At 40.8% G+C, this 27,899-nt stretch overlaps 1 protein-coding gene and 1 long non-coding RNA gene across 14 annotated transcripts in view; one reads left to right on the forward strand and one right to left on the reverse strand.

The window, feature by feature from the left end:
• The window catches only part of ISCA1 (iron-sulfur cluster assembly 1), a 64,475-nt gene extending 50,041 nt beyond the window's left edge, over positions 1 to 14,434 (forward strand). For 6 of the 12 annotated variants that reach the window (XM_077904902.1, XM_077904904.1, XM_077904901.1 and 3 more), the window contains 3 exons: positions 1,987 to 2,078; positions 3,051 to 3,555; positions 6,767 to 7,017. In XM_077904902.1, coding sequence (XP_077761028.1) covers positions 2,013 to 2,078; positions 3,051 to 3,555; positions 6,767 to 6,981 — 786 coding nt within the window. In that variant the 5' untranslated portion in view covers positions 1,987 to 2,012 and the 3' untranslated portion in view covers positions 6,982 to 7,017. Of the gene's footprint in view, positions 1 to 1,986; positions 2,079 to 3,050; positions 3,556 to 6,766; positions 7,018 to 8,208 lie in introns of those variants that run through there. The other 6 variants (XM_077904895.1, XM_077904894.1, XM_077904896.1 and 3 more) reach the window with 2 other exon arrangements.
• Positions 822 to 27,899, reverse strand: LOC144318073 (uncharacterized). 2 transcript variants are annotated; one of them, XR_013383932.1, is made up of 3 exons: positions 27,326 to 27,899; positions 25,053 to 25,192; positions 822 to 1,105 (listed from the first exon to the last, which is right to left on the reverse strand). It is a non-coding gene; the product is annotated as an uncharacterized LOC144318073 (long non-coding RNA). The 2 variants fall into 2 exon arrangements; XR_013383935.1 differs by lacking the exon at positions 27,326 to 27,899 and adding an exon at positions 25,895 to 26,028.

The following is a 27,899-nucleotide window of genomic DNA, read 5'->3' on the forward strand; positions in this document are numbered from 1 at the left end:
ATGTTTATAGGGTTGCAGGATTGGCCACTGAAGTTGGAAATCATTTATCTGCATCAGTAATTCTGATTGAAGTTCAGCATATGTTTGTAGTGGAGGTTAAGTCAAGCCCTCTTTAGGGGGAAGAGAAGGGAGAAAAGTATGTTGTCCACTGGTCATGGGAAAAGGCAGCCCTCTCATGGTGAACGGCACCACTGAAAGGCAGAGGTAATGGCTGTCCAGGAGACAGTGAGAGGTTTGAGATGAAGCAAATTAGAGAAATATTTTCCTTTGAAGGAACTAAAAGGAAAGTACAGTTAAAAAAAAAAAAGAAAAAAAGCAAAGCACAATCAAATCTTATCTTAACTGGTCAACAATAGACATGTATGTGAAGCCACTGTGCAAATGTAGGAAAGGGAGTCATCATGCTGCATTATATTGCTTTTTTTGGGTCATATATATGACATAGTGTACTCACAAGTGACTGTAATATATTTGAATATATATATATATATATATATATATATATATATCCAAGTAATAGGTAGATATCCCAGAATGAATATATATTCAAATATAGTTTATTCCTTCTTCCCAAGCAAATTAGAAAAATCCAGAATGAATATAAATATATTCATATATAAAGAGGAAGAACCTAATTGTTTTACTTCATCCCCAACACCAAAAGAATACTTTTGGTTCATCTCTGATACTCATCTCAGTTACTGCAGCTACCAATCTGGACACAGTGGTACCCAGGAAGACATTTTCCCTCATACATTCCCTTATCTCCAACAGAAGTTTTACTGAAATAAATTAAACCGAGAATGTGAAGTATTGTGGGGTTTATCTGCTATTTATTGCTGTGTAACAGTACACTCAAACCTTAATGTCTTGAAACAACTATAATTCATTGTTTGGCATAATTTTGGAGTTGGCTGGCACAGATGGGTGACAGTTGTTCTCCATTCGGGATCATCTGGAGACACTCATGCAGCTGTTGCCATCTGGAGGCTCCAATGGGGCTGGACAATTCAAGATGGCCTCACGTGTCTAGCAGTTGGTGCTGGCTGGCTCTCAGCTCCACATGGGGTTCCCAGGAGGGTAGCTGGACCTCTTTGCATGGTGGCTTGGGATCCCAAGAGTGAGAAGTGAAGCTTACGATCTAGTCTGTGGCACTCACACAATGTCACTTACACCTCATGCTGTCAGTTAAAGACATAAAGCCAGCCCAGGGTCAGATGTTGGAGCAGATGGGGGCACCTGGGTGGCTCAGTTGGTTGAGCAACTGACTCCTGATTTTTGCTCAGGTCATGATCTCAGGGTTGTGGGATCAAGCCCACCTCAGGCTCTGTGCTCAGTGGTGGGTCTGCTTGAAATTCTCTGTCTCCCTCTCCCTCTGCTCCTTCCTCCACTCAATCTCTCTGTAAATAAATAAATAAAATCTTGAAAAAAAGGTTGGAGCAACTGAACTCCCACTTACTGATGAGACCAATTATAAAGATTCTATGGCCATTTCTAACTCTTCACAAAGGGATTAAACACTGTTCCATCTGTAAAATGCATACTAGCATAGCTTCCCCAAAGCAAATTATTTCAAAAATGTTAATTGTTGTTATTATTTTATTAGCCTTTTCCTCCTGAATATAAAGCACTTTTCCTGGGTAGGGAATAAGTGAGTTTTTCTTTAGATGGAACTGAAAGTTGATCAAAATATGTAAAACAAAAATATTAAACAACTCTTACAGGATTCTTTGAATCTGTGTTAAATGCCTGAGCATATATGTCATGTAAGAATTTGAGGTGTTTCAGAGAAAATATTTGATTAGCATGTGAGTAATTTGATAGACCTAGGATAAAAAGAACACTTAAAATGACATAAAATTTTAAGTGTCCCACTCACAAAGTTCTGGGGACATAAAAAGTATTACCCCCACCCCCACCACCCTGGCTTGTACTTTGCTAGATTGTTGATCTTTCACTTCATCTTCTCTTATATTGCCTTTTCAGGAATTAGAGAATAAAATCTCAGCATAATGTTCCTCAACAGGGACACCAATCCAAATGAAGAGGACGAGGTGGCGGAGTCTCCCAGATGGTCGGTACGTGCTTACAATTCTGTAATACTCTACATGGGAAACTTTACGTTCAAAAATTGTGAAGATTTCAATTACTGAATACCTGGTGACATACCTGGGGATATGTTACACTCTTTTGTCATAGTGAAATGTAGCACTTCCACGAGCAAGTAAGGGCGAGAGCTGTTTTCACGACAATGGCAGTCAATTGAAGAGGCCCTTCACTCACCTTAGCCCAATTCGTATTTCTTGCTCTTGCACCAAATTGCTAGTATTGAAGGGGAACTCTGCATTGAGCTAATGACTCAAATTTGGGCTCTCACTTTGGACTTTCTGACCTTCCAATCGAATGGCCTAAGAAGCTTCTTGGGAAGTTAGTAGGCCAGATGCTCTAGAAAATGAGATTTTATTCTTTCAATACAGGAGTTTAGATAAGGAGCGTACTCTGAGGAAGTATTTCTTGTCTTCTCTGCCAACAACTATTCCCAAACCCTCCACAAATATAATTATTTGTTTTGGTAAAATATCTTAGTGAATAAGGGCTATTATACTTTCCTTTGCACTTCATTCCTGAACATTCTGGACCCTTTGGACACCGGCATGAAACTTTGATATCTACATCATCTGGCTCTCTTTCTTCCTTAACAGAAAAGTAGCCTTACTCAAAACAAGGGTTGCAATCCTCCACAGCTCTTTCTCTCTCCATGGCAGCTCATCATACTTTATATTGGAAAGGTCTTACAGACTTTAGAATCCAAGTCTAATGGGTCCATTTCATGGCTTAAGTGATGCGTCTAAATAATATCCCTTTCTGGGAATGGCTGTGAGATTTGACATTGCCACTACTAACTCTGGTTAGTTAGAGATATCTTCCAAAAATAGGTGCCTCCCTGTTTCATGATTATTTGTTATCCTTTTTGTTCTAGTGTTGTGGGTCTACCAGATAATTACATTTGCATCCAATCTCATGTCTTCTCTTCCTTTATTCCCCCACAGCTGCCAGAATTTTATGCTTTGGTTGAACATTTTCGTAAGAAGAGCAATAAATTGAAACTCCTTAAAACTCACAGGATGTCACTTAGTGAAGCACAGGAAATGCTTAGTCAAAACCTCAGTGCCATGTCATTCTCCAGTGGAACTAATGTGAGGGAAGAAGTGTTCCAGCCGATTTTCATGTGCAAGGTGGTTAGAAAAGAAAAGGAGGAACCAGACTCGATGACTGAAGTCCTGTATCGCAGCTTGTTGACCAGCTCACTGTCTCCAGTGGAGAGACTCTCCAGATCCCAGCAGAGGCTCTTCCAGTGTGGGATTCCTCCTCCTACCCACACTTTTCCTTATGAGATTCTCATTGATCACTCCAAATCTTTGTCACCGGTCCCCATCCCCATAGAGGAGAAGACTCAGAGTGCCAACATATTACACGTGCTGGGCATTTCCAGGATCAGGCCACAAAATTTTATCTTTGGAGACAAAATTGCTAAGTACTTCTTAGTTAATCCAGGTAATCTGAACAGATGAGGCTCTGTAGGAGGAAATTAGTGGAAATCTTCCTGCAAAGTTTACTTGGGTTACAAGAGCCAAAACAGGCAAATAATGTCCCATGGGAATCCTGCCAACCCAGGGCTCATGGCTGATGTGCTTGCTGCCTATAGTGTCCATATGAGGTAGAGAGCAGAGACCTGAACATTCTAGGGGCAAATCTCAGGTCCAGTCTCAAAAAGAAGTTTTATAGATGTGGTACTTAAAGTCACCTTTATAAAATTAGCTAGTTAAACTTGGACTCTAAATCACTCCTAACTATTATGAACTTAGCCAAATATTTACCAAATAATGGCTTATTTTTCTTAAGTATCCTGGCTTTAATACAATGGAGAGGGTTTTATAAAGATATTTTTTCATGATCCTTTACTCTTTCTTTATTGCTACATCTCTATAAACAAGAAGAAGAAACTCCTCCCTTCATTTCTGATTCTTTAATAGGAAGATGTTCCTTAAAACCAAAGACCTAAATCAGAGAAAGTTAAAAATATATAAAATATATGGTAGTGAGTTTCAGTGAGAAAGGAGTGTCTCATAAGATCTTCATTTTCCCTAACTTGAGGGAGGTGATAATTTCTCATTCTACATCGCTGTAAAAAAATAGATGAAGTCAATCATATAAAATATTTGAACCTTCCTGAAGTAGATTCTCAACTCAAGATAAAACCATTTGCACAGAAAATATTTTGACAGCACCATTTTTGTACTAAAAGTAGTGGGAGAGAGAAGAGGAACAAATTCAAAGGAATAGATTGATTACTGTGCTCATATTTGATCCAAGATGCTGGAACAGTCTTTGCTGTAGTTACAGCACTGATGTCTTGACAGAGTCTAATGCAGGCTTCAGATCCCTTTGATAGAGTCATACTTGCTGTGTTCTGGAGCCCAGGCAGAAGTAGAAATCAGAGCAATTGTAGGAATGGCCTAGATAATCCACAGAAGTGCATAAATTAAAATCTGGGACCAGAGAGGAAAAAAACATAGAAAGTATCAGGAATCAGTAAGTACTGCCAAAGAGCTATTGAAAGAATACTGAAGGCTTTGGATGTTTGGTAGGATGTTCATGGTTTTGCCACCCACAGGAGCCAACAGGTCCTTTCTTCCCAATACGTAGCTTGTCTCCTGGCTACCTAACTTCTAGAGGTCTCCCATGTAGGCCTTCCAGACTCCATGTTGGAGTTTCTTCTCTGCCGTCATGACCTCATTTTCTCAGGTCCTATAGGCAGAATCTCAGATACACACCTTGTCTATCAAGGAATATGCATCAAGCCGGGTAGGCATCCATATGAAGAATATTCAGTAACTTCTTAGGTTTAATTGATATTGTAACAATTCATTTTTTACTTTCCTATTTTGTTCAGTATTACTATCATTTTATCAGCCAGCCAACCCCCAAAGTATTCTCGGCCCAGAAGAATTTTAGGACTCTTGGTATACCAAAATATATTATTGAACATATCCTTACTAGCACTGGGGAAGGAAAAAAGTAGGCACTACCATTTTGTTCTTCTGTCATATAGCTCCTCTTGCTCAGGCTAAATCCTTTGGGACCATGTAGATTACGAATGTGTTTGACCAAAACTGACAGAGAAACCAAATAAAGATTATTTTTCTTATATACTTAGAAGTCTGGAGGCAGGCAGACAAGTATTGGAGTAATGCTTTTTGATATTGTTAAGGACCCAGGCTCCACCATCCTTTTGTGTATGGCTTTTGTCTTCATGGCCAAAAGATGTCTCCTTCACCTCCAGGTATTATGGCCACATTCCAGGCAGGAAAGGGGGCTAAGATGAAGGGCCACACTGGCTACTTCTGTCCTCTTTTATTAGGGACACAAAAATTCCTCAGAACACTCCTCCTCCAGTATCTCATTTGTCTCCTCCCTACATCTCACTGGTCGGAATTGTGTCCAGCAGCCATCCCTGACTGTTGGGTGGTGAATAGAGATGTTAGTTCTTCACCCTTTACAGTAGAGGAAAGCAGAAGAGGATTGCAGTGGGTATGCAATGAGCCAGCTTATAGTGTCTACCACAGATCACAACATAAATAATCAAAATCATCAACTCTGTGGTCATATCAAGTACTCCTTTCCTTCCTTCTGTAACCAGTTCTTCCAGTGCCAAGCCTGCCAAGATCTTGTTGAACTCTTTGACATTTGGTAACTTGCCTTAGGGAGACACCATTGAACACCAGTGTTCAACACCAGTAGCATGATCCAGTATCTGTTCCACTAGGGAAGGTATGAACTCAAGGAACAGTCCCTGGCCCCAGTCTCCTACTTTAGGCATGTAGAAAATATATACAGAAACTCAGGCCCTTCTAGTACAAGGACAGAGGCCTGATTGGCAGAGGGGCCATATCTAGACCATCAGTGACCTGCTCAAACATCACCGTACAAGGAGAATGGTAAGAGAGAATTAGATCAGCCTTCCTGTTTGTTTGCTGTATCCACTATTCTCCTTATACTCCTCACATTCATCTCTTTGGCCTTTGGTTTTACACTTTTTTTGTTCTATTTTGTTGTTGTTGTTCTTTTGGGGGGGGGGTTACAATTTATTTAGTCATTAAAGGAACTGAAAGGAAGGGAAAGGGAAATGACTGCTGAGTAAGAGAATATGCAGTGTATCTTGGCCTAACTTTCCATGGTTCATTAGCTTCCTGAAGGGATTATAATTACTAGCGATGCCACAAATTGGTAGCTACTGAAAGAGAAGCTAGCCCCTGCCCTTTTATACCCAGGGCTGACACTAGCAATCTTGGAAAAAATGACAATAGCAACCAATGTAGTTCTGACTAATCTTTGTCCTTGTTTTAAGCCTTCATTAGGATCCTTTTCTCCTCCCTCTTGATCTCAGTACTCTGTAGATCTCTCCATTTGTCCATTATTATTACCCAAACACCAAATGGGAGCCCCTCCACCTGCTATGGCCTCGCAGTGTCCACTCCAGCCCAGTTAGCCAGGCCTACCCAGTTTCCCATTTGGAGGAGAGCTTTAGGCCAGATGAACACCACAGGTGCCCCCTAAAAATGTAAAGCTCCAGAAACAGCTTTCTACCAGAGGGAGAAGAAGATGCAAGTTCATCAAAGGTTCATTCTGTCCATGAAGCATCTCTGAATAACTGAAGGCTAAATAACACCATCATGTAATTCTTTGAAAATATGATTCTTTGCAGAAAAACAATTCATGGATCTAAGGGACCTTGAATGGCGATATTACAAGGGGATAGTGAAATGGAAGCACAGTGCTTTGGATTCATTCATAGACATAAAGCACGATGATGAGAAGAGATTTGTGGAGAGCCGGGAGATGCCTGGTGTCATTTGCCCCCCTATCCTTCATGGGTCTTTAGTCATTTACCCTCAAGTTGATTATCAAAAAAAAATGTAGCTTCTTCTTAAATAAAATATGTAGTTTATTACAATATTTTGGATGTAGATTTTGTTTTTGAGAGCATTGAACTTACACCTGAAAAGTAAAGAAGCAGATGGAATGTAGAAGTTGAGTCTATGCAATATTCATGTAGGGTCCAAAATTAAACCATTAATATGGAGAACAAGATACAGATTGATCTTCTTACATAAGACCAGGTTTGGATCAGTAATATCCATCTGGACAAGGGCTGAGACAAATCTAGATCATGTGAAAAGTAAGTGTACCTATGAAGGAGAACTACTGAGAAAGAATAGCTCTTTAAAACATTTTAAGCACATGAAGAAGTGTATTATCATTTAAAAAGTTGGTAAATTCAACAAATCAAATAACCCCTGAGGATGTAGAGAGCAATCTGAGAACTTAAAAAATAATATGTTAACTGCTTAAAGACACGAGGAAGGAAGTAGCATTTACAAAACAAGAACAGGAAGATTTGGAAAAAAAAAATTGGAAATCTTGAAATTGAAAAATATGATTATTTAAAGTAAAAGAATAATCCTAATAGCCCTCAATAAATTATCTCAGTGGTATACTGGATGTATCTTAAGAGAGAGGATTAATGACTTGAAAGATAGCACAGAGAGAAATTTCTCAATCATGGCACAGTAAGAGGAAAGGAGGAAATTCTGAAAGAAGTTAAGGGTCTCGGAGGGTAGAATGAGGAGTTCAGAAGTATATCCAGTGGAAGTTGCAGAAGAAAATAGAATGAACAGAAAAGAGGTGATGTTTGAAAATGAAAAGACTGATAATTTTCCAGAAATGAAATGAATGAAAACTTGAATGGAGAAACCTCACTGAATGATTAGCAAGAAAAAAAAGAAACAAAAACACTCTACCTAGAAACACCGAGCGTAACCACACAACAGTAAGCAAGAGAGGAAAATACAGCCTACGAAAGAGAGCAGAATGGTTTGGACACACAAACGTGACAGATCGACAGCAGAGCTTGCATTAACAATAGACGTCAGACAGCGATTGTGTTTCAAAATGCTGAAGGAAAACACCTAGAGACCTGAAATTCACCCACCCAACCAGACATCTTGAAAGAGCAGGGTTAAAATAAATACGTTTGAAAAAAATGCAAACGCTGAAATTCTTTACTGCCCATAATCCCTTGCTGAAAAAAGCACTAGCAAAGTATGTTCTCTTTTTTTTTTTTTGTAACTTTTTTTTTTTTTTTAGGATTGTATTTATTTATTCACGAGAGACAGAAAGAGAGAGAGAGAGAGAAAGGAGCAGGCTCCATGCAGGGAGCCCGACGTGGGACTCTATCCCAGGACTCCAGGATCAGGCCCTGGATGGAAGGCGGCAGCTAAACTGGGCTGCCTGCAGAGTATGTACTCTCACATACTCTGAGAGGGAGTGCAAGAAATCATGATCAAATATCAATGCAGATAAATGATTAATAAGAGATGTTTGTGATTGTGTAGCTACTAAAATATATTTCTGGATTCTAGTTCTTGATATTTTATTTAGAAAGTTTGCTTCCAAATGGGGTGCCTGGCTGGCTCAGAGGAGCATGGGACCCTGGATCTCGAGTTTGCAAGCTTGAGCCCCATGTTGGGTGGAGGGATTACTTAAAAAGAAAACCTTCTTTAAAAATTTTAATAAGAAAATCTGCCTCCATTTAAGTTGTTATTCTGTAATTTCCTTTTCTGGCACTATTTTTTTTTAAATCAGATTTTGCCTCCAGCACAGTGGATATCTTCAGCAGGAGATACTATCTAGAGATGGGCCTGAGGGGCAGCTTCTGGGGTGCTCATAATCTATTTTTTCATCTGTACAAATGGTTGAGCATGCAGACATTCCCCCAGCTAGTCACTCACAATTATAAACTTTTCTTCATTCATGTCATAGATTTTTTTTTTTAAGTTTTAAAAGTTGTGTGACCTTCATAAAATGAATTGGGGGGATTTTCATCTTATGTGTGAAGCCATAGCTATTTGTATATTGGAAATATTTATTTCTTTAAATCTAGCTAGAACTCGGCAGCCCTGGTGGCGCAATGGTTTGGTGCCGCCTGCAGCTCGGGGTGTGATCCTGGAGACCTGGGATCGAGTCCCACGTCAGGCTCCCTGTGTGGAGCCTGCTTCTCCCTCTGCCTCTCTCTCTCTCTCTCTGTCTATGAATAAATAAATAAGATCTTAAAAAAAAAAAAGAAATCTTTAAAAAATAAATAAATAAATCTAGCTAGAACTCAACTATAAAATCATCTAGTCCTGACCTCTTTCTTCCCATTTTTACTATGAAAATATTTAAACAGTCTTAAAAATAAAATTGTGTAATGAACCTACATATACTTATACTTAGATTCAACATTTATTATGATTTTCCCACACTTAGTTCATCTATTCCTTTTGTTATTGGGTCTGCTGTGTCAGCTGCAGTATCTTAAAGATTTTATTTTTTTAAGTAGTCTCTGCACTTAACATGGGGCTTGAACTCACAACCTCGAGATCAAGAGTCTCATGCTCCATCAGCTGAACCAGCCAGGTGCCCCTGCTGAAGTATTTTATTTTATTAAAAGATTTATTTAGGGGCACCTGGGTGGTTCAGTCAGTTAAGCATCTGCCTTTGACTAGGGTCATGATCTCAGGGTCCTGGGATGGAGTCCCGTCTCAGGCTCCCTGCTCAGTGGGGAGTGTGCTTCTCCCTGTCTCTCTGTCTCTCCTTCCTGCTTGTGCTTGAGCTCGCTCTCTCTCTCAGAGAGGCGGGGAGGGGCAGAGGGAGAGAGAGAATCCTGAAGTAGACTCCCTTCTGAGCACAGAGCCCAACACAGGCCTCCATCTCAGGACTCTGAAATAACAACCTGAGCCAAAATTAAGAGTTGACCACTTAACCAATTGAGCCATCCAGGTAGCCCTCTGCTGAAGTATTTTAAAGCAATTTCTTGGGCTTCATGTCTAAGATATCATTCTTGTACGCTTTGGTGTGAATCTCAGAAAAATATGGACATTTTCTTTCATAACCATGATGACATTATTATACCAAAAAAAAATCTTTAAGATTTTATTTATTCATGACAGACACACACACACACACACACACACAGAGAGAGAGAGAGAGAGAGAGAGGCAGAGACACAGGCAGAGGGAGAAGTAGCCTCCATGTAGGGAGCCTGACGTGGGACTCGATCCCAGGTCTCCAGGATCACACCCTGGGCTGAAGGCGGTGCTAAACCGCTTGGCCACCGGGGCTGCACTATACCAAGAAAAATTAATAGGAATTCCTTAGTACCATTTATTTATCTATATTAAAAATCCCCTTATTGTCTTAAAACTGCCTTTAAAAAAAAAAGATTTATTTACTCATGAGAGACACAGAGAGAGAGAGAGAGGCAGAGACCTAGGCAGAGGGAGAAGCAGGCTCCATGCAGGGAGCCCGATGTGGGACTCGATCCCAGGACTCCAGGACCATGCCCTGGGCCGAAGGCAGGAGCTAAACCGCTGAGCCACCCAGGGATCCCCTAAAACTGCCTTTTTTAGGAGGATCCAGGCCAGGTCTAAAGATTGCATTTGATTGTTTGGTTTCATAAAGTCTCTTTAAACTAAAGCAATTCCTCTTTTTTTTTTTCATGTAATTGACTTACTGAGGACCTAGGTATATTATGCTGTAGAAGTTCCCATAAACTAGATTTGTATTGTATCCTCATGATGTCATTTTAACTCTTCAATTATTCATATTTCTTGCAAATTGGATGTTTTCTAAAAGTTTTATTAGATTCAGGCTCAACTATTTTTCTTTTCTTTTTTTTTCTTAAGATTTTATTTATTTATTCATAGACACAGAGAGAGAGAGGCAGAGACACAGGCAGAGGGAGAAGCAGGCTCCATGCAGGGAGCCCGATGTGGGACTCAATCCCAGGTCTCCAGGATCACACCCCAGGCTGCAGGCGGTGCCAAACCGCTGCGCCACCGGGGCTGCCCCTCAACTATTTTTCAAAGAATACTTTATTAGGTGATGCTGTGTACATTCAGATGACTTCACAACAAAAGGTAAATAATATCTCTGTTCCTTTTTTAGTGATTATGGGATTGAGTAGTGCATTTAGCTGGTGACCCATCAGCCTTTCACCTAATGGCCTCCCTCTACTGATGATTACCATCAGCATCCTCTATGAAGCTTCCAGTGCTCTCTGCCTCCTGGTAGTTACACCCCATGTAATGTAATTCCCTCCCTTGAGTCTAGGCAAGACTTACAACTTGCTTCTATGAATGGAATGCAGCAGAGATGCTAGGATGTTGCTTCTAGATTAAGTTACAAAAAAAAAAACTAGATTCTATCTAGTAAGTTACAAAAAAAAAAAAAAAATGTGGTTCTATCTTGGAATCTCTCTCTTGCTCTCACTTACTAGCTCTTAGGGAAGCTAGCTGCCATCTTCTGATTTGTCCTGTGGAGAGGTCCATGTGGAAGTAACTGATGTATCTCTGACCAACAGCCAGCGAGCATCTAAGATCCGCTGCCCACAGCCACATGAGTGAGCCTGGAGATGTCCCTGTCAAGCCTTGAAATGCCTGTGGCCCTACTGACCACCTGCAACCTAGTGGGAGACCCAGAGCCAGGGGCGCTCAATTAAGCCAGGCCCAGATTTCTAAACCCCCAGAAATTGTGAAATAATATTTGTTGTAAGCTGCTACATTTTGGGGTAATCTGTTAGGCAGCCATAGGTAACAAATACAGTGATTTTTTTTTTCCTGGATTCATTATTTTCATTATGATCATTGATGATTTTCTTTTTTTTTTTTTTGTTTTCTTTTTTTTAAGATTTATTTATTTGAAAAAAAAAAGATTTATTTATTTGAGTGAGAGAGACAGAGATAACAACAGGATTAGTGAGAGATAGAGAGCACAAGTGGGTCAGAGAGGGAGAAGCAGGCTCCCCAATGAGCGGGGAGCCCCGCTTGGGGCTTGATTCCAGGACCCTGAGATAATAACCTGAGCCGAAGGCAAATGCTTAACTGATTGAGCCAACCAGACGCCCCCACTGATAATTTTTCTAAATCAGCTGTTAATTTCACATTGATTAACTGGGAATAATTTGTAAAGAAAACCTTTCCCTCATGAGGTAGGTCATATTTAACGACACTGAAATACAGTCTGTACAACAAAGGAAGTTTCCCTCTTGAGTTTCCAATGTGTAGATTAAGGCACTGATGTTCTAGTTACTTCCAAGGGTCACCAAAAAAGGTGTTTCTTTCTCTTTTTTTGAATAGCCTGGACTCACTGGTGTTTGTCTTTAATAAGCTTTTTTAAAAAATTATAATATCACACAGAAAATTGCAAGTTTGATGAATTATAGCCAACTGAACATAGCCATGGAACCATCCCCAGGTGATGACATAGAACACTGCCTGCAAGGCCTCTCCTAATCATGACTCCATCCCTCCCCTGCCAAGGAGACCAGTATGTACCTTAGATTCATTTTGTCTATTTTTGCACTGTTTTGTACATGTAGGCACATATTTGAACATGCACACAGCAAATTCTCTTGTATCTGGCTTCTTTCAGCACTGTCTGTAAGATGCATTTTGGTTCTGTATGTAGTTAGTAGTAATTTTCATTGCTGTTCAGTATTTAATCGTATGAATATAGCCTGATTTATTTATGCAATCTGTTGATGAACATTTGGATCATTTGCAGTCTAGGGTTATTACAAATAATGCTTTGCAATACCCGTGGCCATCAAGCAAGATTTGGTTGCTCAAGAAGACTTGCAGGACCCAAACAAAGTCTGAATACAGGTCTCCAGTTTATTGCACGTAAAGGATTTATTATGGCAAAGCATTCATGTAAGAATATGCCCCACAGATGACAGCAAGGGGTCCAGAGGGACCAGACCGAGGCTAGAATTGTCCTGCCTCTCTAAGGGGAAGACACACTCTTTTTTTCCAGTCAGGAACCAGTGTGTGTATGGAACACTTTAGAATCAGGGAGCATGAGCTGGAGTCTCAATTACTTTGTACATTTTGGGGATCAAGGAGGCATATTCCTGCTCCATCACCAGCATCTGCTAGTCTCATCAAGCCAGGTGAGAATCTTCAATGTCGTTTTATCAATAAACCACATTGATAAGGTGGTACAAACCAACCCCCAAACTTCTTACACCTATGGTAACAAAATGACCCTATAAATCAGTAGGTTTCATGCCTTGGCCAGAGGTCATTGTGATGCAGGACCTTTAGCACAACAGCTCAGGCTAATTCAAGGCCTGCTGGAATTAACCCTCCCAGCCCTGTTGTTATGCAGTCATTTTCCTGGCTTTGGATGCAGGTGCACACACTTCTCTTGGGTGGAATTGCTAGATTACTGAGTCTGAAGATATTCAACTTTAGTAGGTAATGCAAAACATTTTCCCAAAATCGGCAGTACCAATATACAGCTGTACCAGCAGAGTATAAGGATTCTCACTGCTCCCTAAAACTATACTGTTGTTCCTTAAAGTTTTAGTCATTCTGGTAGGTGTAGTGATATTTCATTGTATTTTTATTAGAATATCCCTGTTTATGTGTGAGGTGAGCCCCTTTCTGTGTGCTTACTGACCAGTTTTTTGCTCTCATGTTGCCTTTTTCTTTCTAATTGGTTTGTCAGAAATCTTCATTCTGATATGAAATCTTTTGTATATGTATTCCAAGTACCTTCTCCAATTCCCTATATTGCCCTTTAATGTTCTTAACAGTGTCTTTTGAGAAACAAATTCCTAATTCTAATGCACTCTAGTTTATCAGTCTCCTCCTTTGTGGCTAAAGCTTTGAGCATTCTGTTTAAGAATTCTTTACTTATCCCAAGATGGTGAAGCTCTTTACTTGTCAAAGTTTTATTGTTTTATATTTCATATTTAGGTCTACAATCCACCTGGATTGATTTCTTTTTTCTTTTTTAAAGATTTTATTTATTTATTCATGAGAGACACAGAAAGAGAGGCAGAGACATAGGCAGAGGGAGAAGTAGGCTCCTCGCAGGAAGCCCAATGTGGGACTCGATCCTGGCACTGTGGGATCATGCTCTGAGCCAAAGGCAGACGCTTAACCGCTGAGCCACACAGGCGTCCCTGGACTGATTTTCATATACCGTGAGGATAGAGGGCAAGATTGATTATTTCCCCATTCGGGTATCCAAAAAATTTGTGGAATACAGCTCAAAGATGTGCTTACAGGGAAAATTATAGACCTAAATGCATACATTGGAAAAGAAGAAAAGCTAAAAATCAATTATTTAATGTTCATCTTAAGAATTTAGGAAAAGAAAATAGTTTCCAATTTCCAGTGTGACATCATCTTTGAATTCTTTAAGATGACTTAAAATGTATTGTGTTTAAATAGCTAGCATATTTCTTAGTTGCTAAGTATATGGATATTTTCCCTTATCATTTTGTTTTTGATTTCCACTTAATTACACTGTGGTCAGAGAATATATTTTGTGTGAGTTCTGTGTTATGAAGTGTGTTTTAGGAGCCAGCATATATTTAATTTTGGTGAATGTTTCATGTGTACTTGAAAAGAACTTATATCCTTCAATCATTGGGCTTACATTTTTATTTATATCAATTATGTCAAGCTTGTTAGTCATGTCATTCAAATGTTCAGTAGATCTACTGATTTTTGTCAGTTACTGAGAAAAAGCATGTATTAACATCTGCCATGGTGATTCAAGGCGGCTTTGCTTTTATTTTCAGTTCTATAAATTTTTTGTTTCATCTGTAAGACTTACTCAAGGCATGCAATTTAGAAATATTGTGTCTTCTGGATGAACAAAACTTTTATCATTAAGAAGTAATCCTCTATCCTTTTAATGATGCTTATCTTAATATTGGCTTTGTCTGATATTAGTATATCTATACCAGATTTCTGGGTTTTTTTTTTTTTAGAGATTTTATTTAGTTGAGAGAGAGAGTGAGAGAGAGGGAAAGCACAAGTTGGGAAAGAAGCAGAAGGAGAGGGAGAAGCAGACTCCCCACTGAACAGGGAACCCGATTCAGGGCTCAATCCTGGGACTCTGGGATCATCACCTGAACCTAAGGCAGACACTTAACTGACTGAGCCACCCAGGTGCCCTGATATACCAACTTTCTATTAATGTTTAAATGATATATCTTTTCCAATCCTTTTCTTTTTAATCTTTTTGTATTTTCATACCTACGTCTCTTCCAGCATACTGCTGGAATTTTTTTCATCCAGACTGACAAGCTTTGCCCTTTCATAGAAGTATTTATTCCATTCACATTTAATTTAATCATTTGATATATCAATATCTAACATCTCATATTTGCTCTCTGTTTTTCCTACCTGGACTGTATTACTCTTTCTTGACTTTCTTGTCTACTTTTGGGTTGATTGAATACTTTTTATTATTCCTCTCCCCCTCCTCCATTTGCTTCTTAGTTATACATTATCTTCCTATTCTTGTAGTCGATACCCTAGATATTACAACAAACATCCTCAACTTCTTAAAAAACCAATATGTATTAGTTGTTTTACCACATTTCAATAATGCTGTTACCTTAGGACCCTCTAATTCCACTTATGCCCATTCCAGTGTATGTACTATTATTTTCATGTATTTTAATTCTGTATAGAGAGACCCACCCCCTAACATTTGTATTACTCAGAGGAGGAGTACAAATGGAGGCTCATACACAGTATAATATCTGAGTAATTTAAAGTATAAATCAAGTTAACAAATTATTGAATAAAAGATAAACTATTTCCCTATATTTTGCAATAATCCTTCATGACAGATTGGAAGGCCAAATTCAAATTTATAATTTCTAAATGCAAATTTAGAGCTCTTCTATGCTGTAATATTATGACCAGGCAGAGCTAGCCACTGGTTCTTGCTCCAGTCATCCTTCTGCTCTTCTGCCCAACTTTCTAAGATATGCAAAAGATCTGAGCAGACTACTTGCTAAAGATTTTTTTAAAAAGGAAATCTATCAGACGCTATGAGGTTTTGCTAAGATTTAGTTACTACTGCAGGCCTTGTGGTCAAACAACATGGATTGAAATCCTGCTCTTTGACCCAAGGCAAGCCACTTAAGCTCTCTATAACTCAATATCTTCATCTGTGAAATAATTAAACGATGTTCTGAGGCTTAAATGATTTAATGTATGCCAAGTGCTTAGAAGAGTACCTGACCCATTGTAAGCACATAAGAAATGTGAGCTATGCCTTAGTGTGTACCTTCAGCCTGTTACTAATATTAACAGTAGTACAAGTAGTAGTTGTATTGAGAAATCTCCTCTTGGTTTTGGCCTCTCTAATATTTGAGACCAAATTTCAGGGTGATATATAGCAATTGTGCAAGATTAGTTTTCCTTTATTTGGGGTTACCATTATTGCTGGATTTATTTTCACCAATGTTTTTCCTAGTTCCCTAGAGTACTGGTTTTTTTCCTATTCTGTGTTTATGATTTAGGATTGTGTTTGGTTACAAGTAAGAGAATGCCCAGATGCCAGCACCTAAAAGACATAAAATTTTGTTCACTGCATCCAACAAGATGTGCAGAGGTCTGTGGAACTGGGTGGTCCAATAGGTCCATGATATCACCATTAGTCTCACAGACTCCTGCCTTTCTCTTATTTCAATTCTTATTTGTGGTTTTCATTCAAATCATTTCAAGATGACTGCTATACGCATGGCATTGCATTAATATTTCAAGCAGGAAGAATGGAGAAGGATGAAAAGCCACTTTTGACAAAATTCTGTTTTTATTCTGGAAGGGAAGCTCTTTCCATCAGAATTCTAGATACACACTATTAGCAGAACCATGTAATGTGATGACCACTAGATTCAAGGAACTCTGGGGAATTAAGGGTTTTTAAATGGATACAATACAACCCCAAACACACTTGTAGTTAGGGAAGAAATGAGGATGGATGGTAACAGAGTAGGTAGGTACCTGGCAGTGTCAATGATGAGGGGTATAAGTGAAAGTCCACAAAACCCTCATCTTCTGATCCCTTCATACTCAGTGACCTCATCTTATACTTAGTGCCTCTCAGATCCTATCATTGAGCCACACAGCCTTCTTTTGGTTCTTTCAACTACTAAATTTGTTCTTGCCTTGGGACATTAACATTGAACTCTCTCCTGCCTAGAATGTGTGCCTTTGGATCTCACATGGCTGCTTCCTCTTTATCTGTCATATCCCAAATTATAACACTTCCCCTCAGAGCACACTCCCCGCCCATCTGGTTTAAAAAGGCCACCCGGGGCAGCCCAGGTGGGTGGCTCAGCGGTTTGGCGCCGCCTTCAGCCCAGGGCGTGTGATCCTGGAGACCAGGTATCGAGTCCCACGTCGGGCTCCCTGCATGGAGTCTGCTTCTCCCTCTGCCTGTGTCTCTGCCTCTCTCTATCTCTCTGTGTCTCTCATGAGTGAATAAATAAAATATTAAAAAAAATAAAAATAAAAAGGCCACCCCATCCGTCTCTCACACACAACCTTATTTTAATCCTGTGCTTAGTATTTATATGATTGTATAATCATACAACTATATCATTATTAAGATTATATTTTTTTTACTATATAATCATTAAAATTGTATCTGATTTATTTTCTTGTCTACTAATATTGGTCCATCTTTCCCGTTAGGAATCCTGTCCCTCTGTTTCTTGTCATATTTCCAGTACCTAGAACATTTCTTGGCATATGATCAATACTCATGATTATTTGTGGAGTGAGTAAATAAATGAATAAAATAACGCCAGATATCTACTGAATGAATGAGAACATCCCTATGGAACTATACCTCTTCCCTTCACTACACAACACATTTTCTTTCCAAATAATCATTTCCTCAGAAATTTGTGTGAGAAAATAAAATTTCTGCAGCTTTGGGAGTGCCCCCACACAGTTCCCAATATGGCTACTAAACCTATAGTGGCAGGTTCTGTGACACATATGCCAAAGTATTTTCCAAAGTAAAAATTTTAGAATCAATCCCTGAATAATCTGTAGGTTTCACTACTGAAAATTAAGTCCTTAAACTTAATCCTATTTGGGTAGGGAATAGATGAGTTATCTTGGCTCTAGATCTTAAAGATAAAATAATCCCTCTCCCTGGGCTCTCCGTATACTGTCATTGATGCCACTTGAACTTTTCTCACTTGTAATAAATTGCCTCCAAATTTAATGCATCATGAAATTGAGAGCCTGTTGTGTTGGTTTCTAATTTCCCTGTAATTTGTGTCTGTTTCTAGAATGGTAATAAAATCAACCTAAATCATATTTTAAAAAAATAAGATTACGGTCTGCAGAAACACACAGTGTTTCCTTAAAAGAGTAGGTAACATAATCAGGATTTTGAAATCATCAAAATTTAATCATCTGCAAAATTACTGTGGGAAAATTAATGCTTGAATGATACAATCATATGATGAAATAAGCACAATAACTCTCTACTAAAAAAATGATTATTAAGGGGGAAATGGGCCCAGTTAAAAGGGAACTGCTGAGGTCTCTTACCAGGTCCAGAAACAAAATCGATAATTGAATTACTGTCAAGTCTGAAAATAGATGTTGTGATCTTGAGAAAGGGAATTATTTTTTATGTCATTAGAGGCATAGGGTGATAATAAATCAGATATTTTGGTGACACTAATCAAAGCACATTTGGGATACACATGAATAGAAGGAAGAAATGGAGACAACCAAAATCTATCATGCTGAACTAAACCTTAAGCTTTTGAAACATAGAATCACCTGTACTTTGGGGTTTAGATTGAGGATATAATGTTTATCTAGATGCCCCCATCTCACCTCAAATAATACTTAAGCACTTACTTACTGATTGATTTATAGATTTTATTTTTAAGTAATCTCTAAAACCAACATGGGGCTCAAACTCACAACCCCAAAATCAATAGTCCAATGCTCTACCAACTGACCCAGCCAGGTGCCCTCTACTTGGGATTTATTTAGTCCCAGCTGACAACATACCCCCCTTTTTTTTTAAAGTAGGCTCAATGCCCAGCATGGAGCCCAACATAAGGCTTGAACCCATGGCCCTGAGATCAAGACCTGAGCCCAAATTGAGTCAGATGCTTAACGGACTGAGCCACCCAGGTGCCCCAGCATGCCCTTTTTTGATGTCCCTTCATGGTGTCTGAGCTGTAGAGAGGATGATGATTATTTGTTCAGAGTTTTACCCTCTATAAAGCAAAATGTCAATTTCTTATCTCACTTAAGATATGATATTAAGACAATTTTGTTATTTATTCAAACAAATACATCAAGAGATGAACATAGTCTTTTATTCACTTATATTTTCCACTCAGTATAACTAAGAGAGCACCATCACCACCAAATGACTCTCCCCAGAGCCAAAAAAAAAAAAAAAAAAAAAATCTAATCCAAGTTGAATTTTTTATTTCAACGAGCAGAGAAGCATCTGATAGATGGTTTCACTTTACAAAAAAAAAAAAAAAAAAAGAAGAAGAAATTTAAGTCTACAATACCAGATATTCCATTAAAATCAAAAAGTCTATTTTCATTTAAAAATATATAAATATGGTCTAAAGCCCTAGAAGTGGAAGTGTAATTTAACATAGTCTGATGGAGGACAACTTGGTATTTAGTGTAGAAGTTTCTCAGAATGCATGTACCCCAAAGATCTCTCTCCAACAGTAGGAAAATGCACATGTAAGTGCAGGAGTTGGGTGAAATACACATTACCTGGAGAAGTCACAGCTATAAAAAAGAATGTGGGAGATCTCTATGCAGTGATGTGTTGTAATTTCACCCAGATACTATGAACTATGAATTGAAAAGAGCAAAGTGCAAGAATGTATGTGGTAAGCTACGTTCTGTTTAAGGAGGAAAATAAGAAAACACAACAGGGACATGCTTATCTTGAGAAAGGAAAACAGCAGATCAACCTAGAAACGATGAAGCTGATTGCCTTCAAGGGGTGAGGAGGTGCAGGATTTGAGGGAGGAGGAAGAGAATGAGTGACCTTACAGTATAAAAGGGCATATAGTTCTGGCTTTTGGAAGCATCTTGTAAGTAATCATGAGAGCACAAAGGACAAAATGTTTAGTCATCGTCTTAACCCCTGGCTTAGCCTCTGACTATCATGTTTGACAGATGAATAGAATTTGAACTTATACCTCCTGACATCCAACTTGCTGTCCTGACTCTTCAGAACTGGCCCAGATGTGGCCCAACCCTCCCCTCTTAACAGATGAGAAGCCAAAACTCAGCAGGGTGAGCAAAGTCATGTGTCAAAACCAGTACTTCGTATCCAAGTTCTAGCACATTTTTTCCCTGAAACCACAGCTGCCTCTAACTTGAGTTGAACAAAGTGTATTTCATGTACCTCAACACATTTTTACTTATTAAAAATTTCAATCTCTTATTTAACAATAACTGATTGGACATTTTTGTTCTCTACTTCTTTTTCACTTTCCTTCCTTTCTTTTTTCTCTTTCATCCTTATGATCACTTTGACCCCAAAAGGATTTTAGGCTGAAATGCTACTATAAGAGAGGTATTCTACTGGGTGCAGGGGTGAAAAGTGCATCAGGGTGCCTGGGTGGCTCAGGTGGTTAAGTGTCCAACTCTTGATCTCAGTTCAGGTCTTGATCTCAGGGTCATAAGTTTAAGTCCTGCACTGGGCTCCGTGCTGGGTGTGGAAGCCTACTTTAAAAAAAAAAAAAAGTGCACACAGGAGACAGGTTCCCTTCCCTCAGTGGGAGACAGCTGGACACAAACAGGTACAGCCCCGTACAAATGCATTGATGTGGGGCCGGTATAAATGTAATCACTGAAGTCCTCTTGGTTTGAATGGCTCATGAGCAGTTTCCCAGTGGCAGAGATGGTTAAGCCTCATCTCCAAAAAAGTAAATGGGAGCTTTTCAAGTTACTTGGGGCCCCAGGAAGGAGGGTGTCCCCAGTGGAGGCACAGCTGGTGTGACAGAACAGAGGACTCTTTGGACTTAAAAAAATCTTTTCCTAACTTAATCAGTTCACCAGTTTTAATACCACATGTCACATTCTGGTGACTGCTTATGCTTTTTATTGATGCCCTTTCAAAAAGAGCAATTGATTTGGCTCCTTCTACATTGAATCCCCTCGTTTCACAAACTGGCTACAAGGTTTTAAAGACTTAGTGTTCCCAGTGATAACCCACACTCCCACACTGCTGCATCGCTTACTATGCGCTGGGCCCCAAGCCCGGTGTTGCTGCGGAATCACAGTTGAGAACACAGGGGACCCAGGGACTGGTCTGGGAAAGAGGCAGATTTCATCACTCACCCAACAGGAAAAGCCCCTGAGCAGACTAATTTCAGCCGTTGTTGCATTGGTTTGACTACTGCCAATTCCTTGAGGGCAGGAACTATGACAGTGCCTGGAAGTCACTCTTGACACATCCCCCATATCTGTCACCAGGTCCTGTCCATTTTACCCCATATGTGTTTTTCCAATCCATTCATTTCCCTCCATCTTTATCACCACCTCCATATTGTGAACCACCATTATCTTCCCTGTGGATTACCCAACTAGTCTCCTTGCATCATTGCTAATCCCTTTGTAATCCTCTCTAATCTACTGTCCACATGTCAGCCAGAATAATCTTCACAAAATGTAAGCCCAATCGTGTTCAGCTCTCACATTTGCCTGAGATCACTCAGTGCCTTCCAACTGTTCTTGGTACAAAGACATGGTCTATCTCATTGCATCCCCAGTGGGAGCAGAGACCCCAAGTCAAGCCTTGAGGATTCTGTGTCTCTGTTCTCAGCAGCAAGGTGGGGAAGGACAACCATGTCATCTGATGCCTCAAATGCTTAGTCTGCCACGAACTAATTCTTCACATACCATTAATTCTCTTAGCATCTAGAGATCTTTCCATGTTGGCAAACAAGGAGCTATTTCTTTTTTCTTAATGACCACATGATATTTCGTTGGGTTGATGTTTCATAACTTATATACCCAGGCCCGATCCCACTTAAGATGTGTCCAAGGCTATAGGTACACTCTTGTACATATATCTCTGGTTACTATTCTCTTTCAAAATTCTTTTTAGCTCTTCCTACACATTCTTCCTCTTCCTATATTTCCATATAAACTGTCGAATAAGTTTTTGAAGCTCCCAGGATCCCTGGGGTGGTGCAGCGGTTTAGCACCTGCCTTTTGCCCAGGACGCGATCCTGGAGACCAGGGATCAAGTCCCACATCGGGCTCCCTGCATGGAGCCTTCTTCTCCCTCTGCCTGTGTCTCTGCCTCTCTCTCTCTATCATGAATAAATAAAATCTTTTTTAAAAAAAAGTTTTTGAAGCTCCCTAAAAATATTCTCTTAGAATTTTGCTTATAATTGCAATATGTATGTGTATATAAATATATATATTTTGTGTGTGGATATATATACATATATATGTATATGTATGTATATATTCTTTGTATATATATATACACATATATATGTATATATATACACACATATATATGTTGTATGTAAAGAATGAACAATAAGTATATACGATATGATTCTCCACAGTCTGGCACAAGTGATTCTGGGTATTAATTTTGTGCAAGAACCCAAAAAAGAAATAGCAAATTAAAAGCATAGTTCAAACAAGAAAATAAAATAAAATGTAGTTTTATTGAATTGAGAGCCCATTCAATTATTTAATTATTAGAAAAATATCTACTGAGCAACTCCTAGGGGGTGGGCTCTGTCTCTATATTCTGGTGTGTAGACACAGCAACAAACATATAAGGATGCACATAGACACATATGCAAAGAGACTAGATAATGAGAGTTTCTAGTTAAGGGAATAAAGAGCAAGAGATGGGAACTCTGTGCTGCTTTTAATTGGGTGATCAGGGAAGCTGGCCCTAGGAAGACACATTCAAAGTGAGCTCTGAGTCATAAGAAGGTTCCAGTTCTGCAAAAACTCAAGGGGAGAGCATTTCAGGCAGAGGGAACAGTCAGTGCAAAAGGCCCAGGGCAGGCAGGAGATGGGCAGGCTGGAGGAGCCAAGAGAGAACGTGTAGGTGCTGAGGGGAAGGAGGGTGAAGGGGGAGCACGGAGACAGGCAAGCTAAGTGAGGTAAGTCTGAAAACAGAGAAAGACAAATACCATACGATGTCACTTATATGTGGAATTGAGAAACAAACAAAAAACAACAAAGATCAAGCTCAGATACAAAGAGGGAGGCAGTTGCCAGGGGGTAGGGGAAACAGGTGCAGGGAGTCAGAAGACACAAACTTCCAGGTTAAAACAAGTAGGTTCGGGGATGTAATAATTAGTACAGCAAGGGGACTATGGTTAATAATACTCTATTCCAGGTGTGCCTAATTGGCTCAGTCATAGAGTCATAACTCTCCATCTCAGGGTCATGACTTCAAGTCCCATGTTGGCCATGGAGCCTACTTAAAAAAAAATACTGTTTTGCATATTTGGAAGGTGCTAAGAGTGTGGATCTTAAAATTTCTCATCACAGGGGAAAAAACTGTAATTACAAGGTGATGGATGTTAACTAATTGTGATCCTTTCACAGCATGTATACGTGTATATATATCAAATCATCATGCTGTACACCCAAAACTTCTGCAATGTCATATGTCAATTATATTTCAATAAAACTGAGGGGGAGAGGGGGAGAATGAGGACACTGCAGACACTGAGCTTCTTTAGCAGGGCGGCCAGAAGCTGGCGAGCTGGGCCTCTAGGTCTCACTCCCTGGGAGGGACCACATGCACCCTGTGAGTACAGGGGTGCTTCCCAATGTCACCAATCACCTTGTTAGCAGTGAGTTGGACAGTTAGGTAGTCAGGGCCAGAGTCCCCAGCAAGAAGACATGGGGTCAGGACACCTCAAATAAAACAGCACTGACATCCTGTTTTGCAGGTTAGACAGACCATACTAGCAACCTGCTTTGCAGCCTTTGTAGAAATGACTTCTGTAAAATGTCCTAAAATAAAGCAATTAACCACAAAAGTATTTGTCAATATCATGGGCAAAGGGCAGTGAAGACCTAAGCCCCCAGATGTCTGTAAAACAAGACCTAATAGGTAGACAGATACAGGACCAAAGCCCTGATTGGCACAACTCAGCACACCCTGATTGCTTAAGAAAGTTCCACAAAAGGGATCCCTGGGTGGCTCAGCGGTTTGGCGCCTGCCTTTGGCCCAGGGCGCGATCCTGGAGCCCCGGGATCGAGTCCCACATCGGGCTTCCGGTGCATGGAGCCTGCTTCTCCCTCTGCCTGTGTCTCTGCCTCTCTCTCTTTCTCTCTGTGACTATCATAAATAAATAAAAATTAAAAAAAAAAAAAAAAAAAAAAGAAAGTTCCACAAAAGACCCCATAAAAACCCCAAACTTAGAAATTCCTAGGGCATTTCACTCGGGTCCCCCTCCCTCTCCAGGAGCTGTGTACCTGTGCTCAATAAACTCTGCTTTGCTGCCCACTACTGATCTGTGCTTCCTCTTTGTTCTTTAAAGCAGTGTGACCAAGAACCTGGGCACTGAGGGGACACAAATCCTGTAACAACTTTCCTCCTAATGATCACGATTACCCAGGACCTTTCTTCCCAGTTCACCTTTGCAACATTCAGGTTGAACAAAAAGCAAGAGACTGACCAGTGGGCACTCAAACAGGGCACTCCTTTGAGGACTGTGCTAGAAAGATTAAGAAATAAGGTCTCAGGTAGAGAAGAGTAGGTGGTCAAGTTTCTTTCTCTCACCCAGGGATCCCAGAAATGCAGTAACTGCCAGCTGAGGGAACCTATAATGGCTCCAGGCTGAGCTAGGCCTGTTAGGAAATGGAATTTTCACTCCCACTGCCCAGCCTGCTCCTATTCATCCTTCAAAACCCTGCTTACCTCCCTATATGGTTCCCATTGGCCATCTCTCTCCCCAGGCTAACACTGTGTGCCCCCCTTGCCTTATGGCTTTGTACCTCCTCCGACTAGTGTGGGCAGAGTATATTTCCCCACTCCAGGGATGCCGGGCTTGGCTGTGTTGAATTGTTCTGGCCAAAGACATGTGCGTGGAAGCCGTATTATGATGGTTCTAAGCCAAGTACCTTAGAAGTACTGCATGTTTCCACTTGTCTTCTTGCATCCTTGCCATTTGCCACGAGAACATGCCTGGAGCAGCCACTGGTCCAAAGTGGGTGAGACACCGTCGAGCAGACCTGACCCCTCCTGCCTACCAACTTGCAGACTGTGAGTGAAAAAAATAAATATTTGTTATTATAAGCTCTCGATTTTGGGGGTGGATTGTCATGCAAATTGTTGCCTCTGAGAACCCTTCTAGGCCTCCCACCCAACCACACACAGTAGCCCTCCCTCCTCTGAACCACTTTCTCATCTCCCACACACATATGAACACACACTCTTAGCCACTAGATGCAGCGACTGTACACACATCCATCTATTCTGCTAGCCAAGCACCTCTTAGAAGCACAGTGCAACCTGTGGCTTAGTAAACTTGTCTTTTTTCATTCTCTCTTTTTTTAAAGATGTTTTTTTATTTTTTATTTTAGAGAGAGAGAGAGATGAGAGAGAGAGAGCACCCACATGAGTAGAGGAAGGGGCAGAGGGGGAGGGAGAGAGAATCTCAAGCAGGATAAACTTTTCTTGAAATAAAATGAATCAAAAAAACCCCTTGAATCACACATTACATTGCAGCGTTCTCTTCTGAACTCTCTGCCCTCTCTCTTTCTGCCCAAAATCGGATCATAAAATTTCCCTTTGCAACAGTATCCCACTCTCTGTTCTTCTGTACCAGCAAGGGTAAGATGACTCTCTTACCCTTGCACAATTTACTCCTCCTGAAAGTCAAAACCTTTTTCTTTGTCTTGTCACTTCAGCACAATTTATTGCCCTTTGTTAAAATGGTATGAAAGCCCCCAGGCTTCACTACCTTTGAGGGTTTTCACTTCTTTTCTGTGAGGCTTCTCATGTGCTTATGAAATAAACCTTTTCTCCTGTTTATCTATCTTTGTCAGTTTAATTTGCAGGGCTCTGGTGCTCAACCTAAGAGGGAAAGAAAAGGTGTTTTTGTTTTGTTTTGTTTTGTTTTGTTTTGTTTTGTTTTGTTTTTTCCCTCCCCTACAGAATCCAATGCACCTTTAAGAAAAATCTTCTAGGGCAGCCCAGGTGGCTCAGCATTGCTAGCCTTCAGCGCAGGGCCTGATCCTGGAGACCCGGGATCGAGTCCCACATCAGGCTCCCTGCATGGAACCTGCTTCTCCCTCTGCCTGTGTCTCTGTGTCTCTCATTAATAAATAAATAAATCTGAAAAGCAAATCTTCTAAAACTCGCTGCTGATACAATTTGGTGACCATCATTAATTTCACACTATTATTTTGTAATTTCTCTAACCAGTAATTCACAAGCACCTGAAATAACTAAATCATATGAACAGTCGTAGAAAGTGTGATAAAGTAAAACTTACAAGTTTATTACCAGTAGGCAAATTCCAACTAAATAATAACTAAAAGGAAAAAAATGTAAGTTCATTGAGGCTTTGCTTTCAGCCTTATATTGAGGTAGTAATTGCTCTGCTATTTAAAAAAGAAAAAATCCTTTATTTGTGTATGTGTGTGTGTGGGGGGGGGGGGGTTCCACATAATATAAGGGCTTATATTCTTTTCTTTCCCAGGTGTGAGCATCTGAGAAGGGGGAGGACCTCTCCTCCCCCCACATGCAGCATCTGTAGGTCAAGGTAAGGAAATGCTGTTTTTATCCAAACCAGCGGTAAACATAAAGCACCTGTTCACAAACTTCAGCGTCCCAGGATCACTGGGAGGGCTTCTGAAAACACAATCTGCTGGCCCACCCCAGAGGTTCTGACCCAGTAGGACTGGGAGGGGGTCTGTCTACTCGGTTGTGGTGCCGCCGCCACCGCCGGCCCCAGCAGCCAGGGACCACACCTTGAGAACTGCCGGCAGAAGAAAGGATTCTGTGAGGATGAAGTCAGCTCCCCCGGGAGCTCCATGCCAGTCACTGACGCCTCCCAGGGGTCCCCCGCTTCTCCCCTCGTAGAAGCCTCTGGTCCTTTCAGTCCCCCGACGGTTGGCGCCCCGGGAAGGGTGCAGAAAGGAGCACTGCAAGCCAACTGCTCAGAAGCAAGGGCCACCCTTGCACTTTTTCAAGTTCCCTGAGAGCAAAGGCTTGGGAGCAGGCCTGTCTGGAGGTGATCCCCGGCCACAGGGGCGAGGTTGCAGGGAGGGCCAGGGAAGAGGACGCGCCAACCTGAAGCCGTGCTATTCAGGTCCCTCGAGTCTCCTGAGACCTCTAGGAAGCTCCCAGAATTGCCCACCGGAAGGATGGGAGACTGCGCATGACATACCTGCTACACCCACTGGTCGGTTAACTCTCCTCCACTTCCAAGCCAAGCCAGCTCCTGTGGCCTGGGACAAGGGCCTGGGACAGAAGGCAGGTGATTGAGTGGTGATACTGGAGAGACTGAGCTCTGACGACCTGTCCAGCACAGCCACGGGGGAGGTCAGAAATGGACCCATAGGGCACCAAGCGGACGCCGGGGATAGCTGCGCCCTGGCTGGCGGCGGGGAAGACCCGGGTGCAGGCAGGTCCTGCAGGCCCTCCTGGTAAGCCATTAGAAAGAGCTCTGGTTGGGCCCCCAGGTTCATAGCAGCACTGCTTCTAGCAGCCAGGAGGGGGAATCAAGCCCTCTTAGACACAGAGAACAAATTGGTGGTTGCTGGAGGGGAAAAGGGTGATGGGATGGGGGGAAAAAGGTGAGAGGGATTAAGCGGTACAGACTTCCAGTTACAAAATAAATAAGTCATGGATGTAAAAAGTACAAGACAGGGACGCCCGGGGGAGTGGGGGGCAGCGGTTGAGCATCTGCCCCTGACTCAGGGCGTGATCCCGGGGTCTTGGGATGGAGTCCTGCATCTGGC

This window comes from Canis aureus, chromosome 1 (genome assembly GCF_053574225.1).
Source record: "Canis aureus isolate CA01 chromosome 1, VMU_Caureus_v.1.0, whole genome shotgun sequence".
Taxonomy (NCBI): Eukaryota; Metazoa; Chordata; class Mammalia; order Carnivora; family Canidae; genus Canis; species Canis aureus.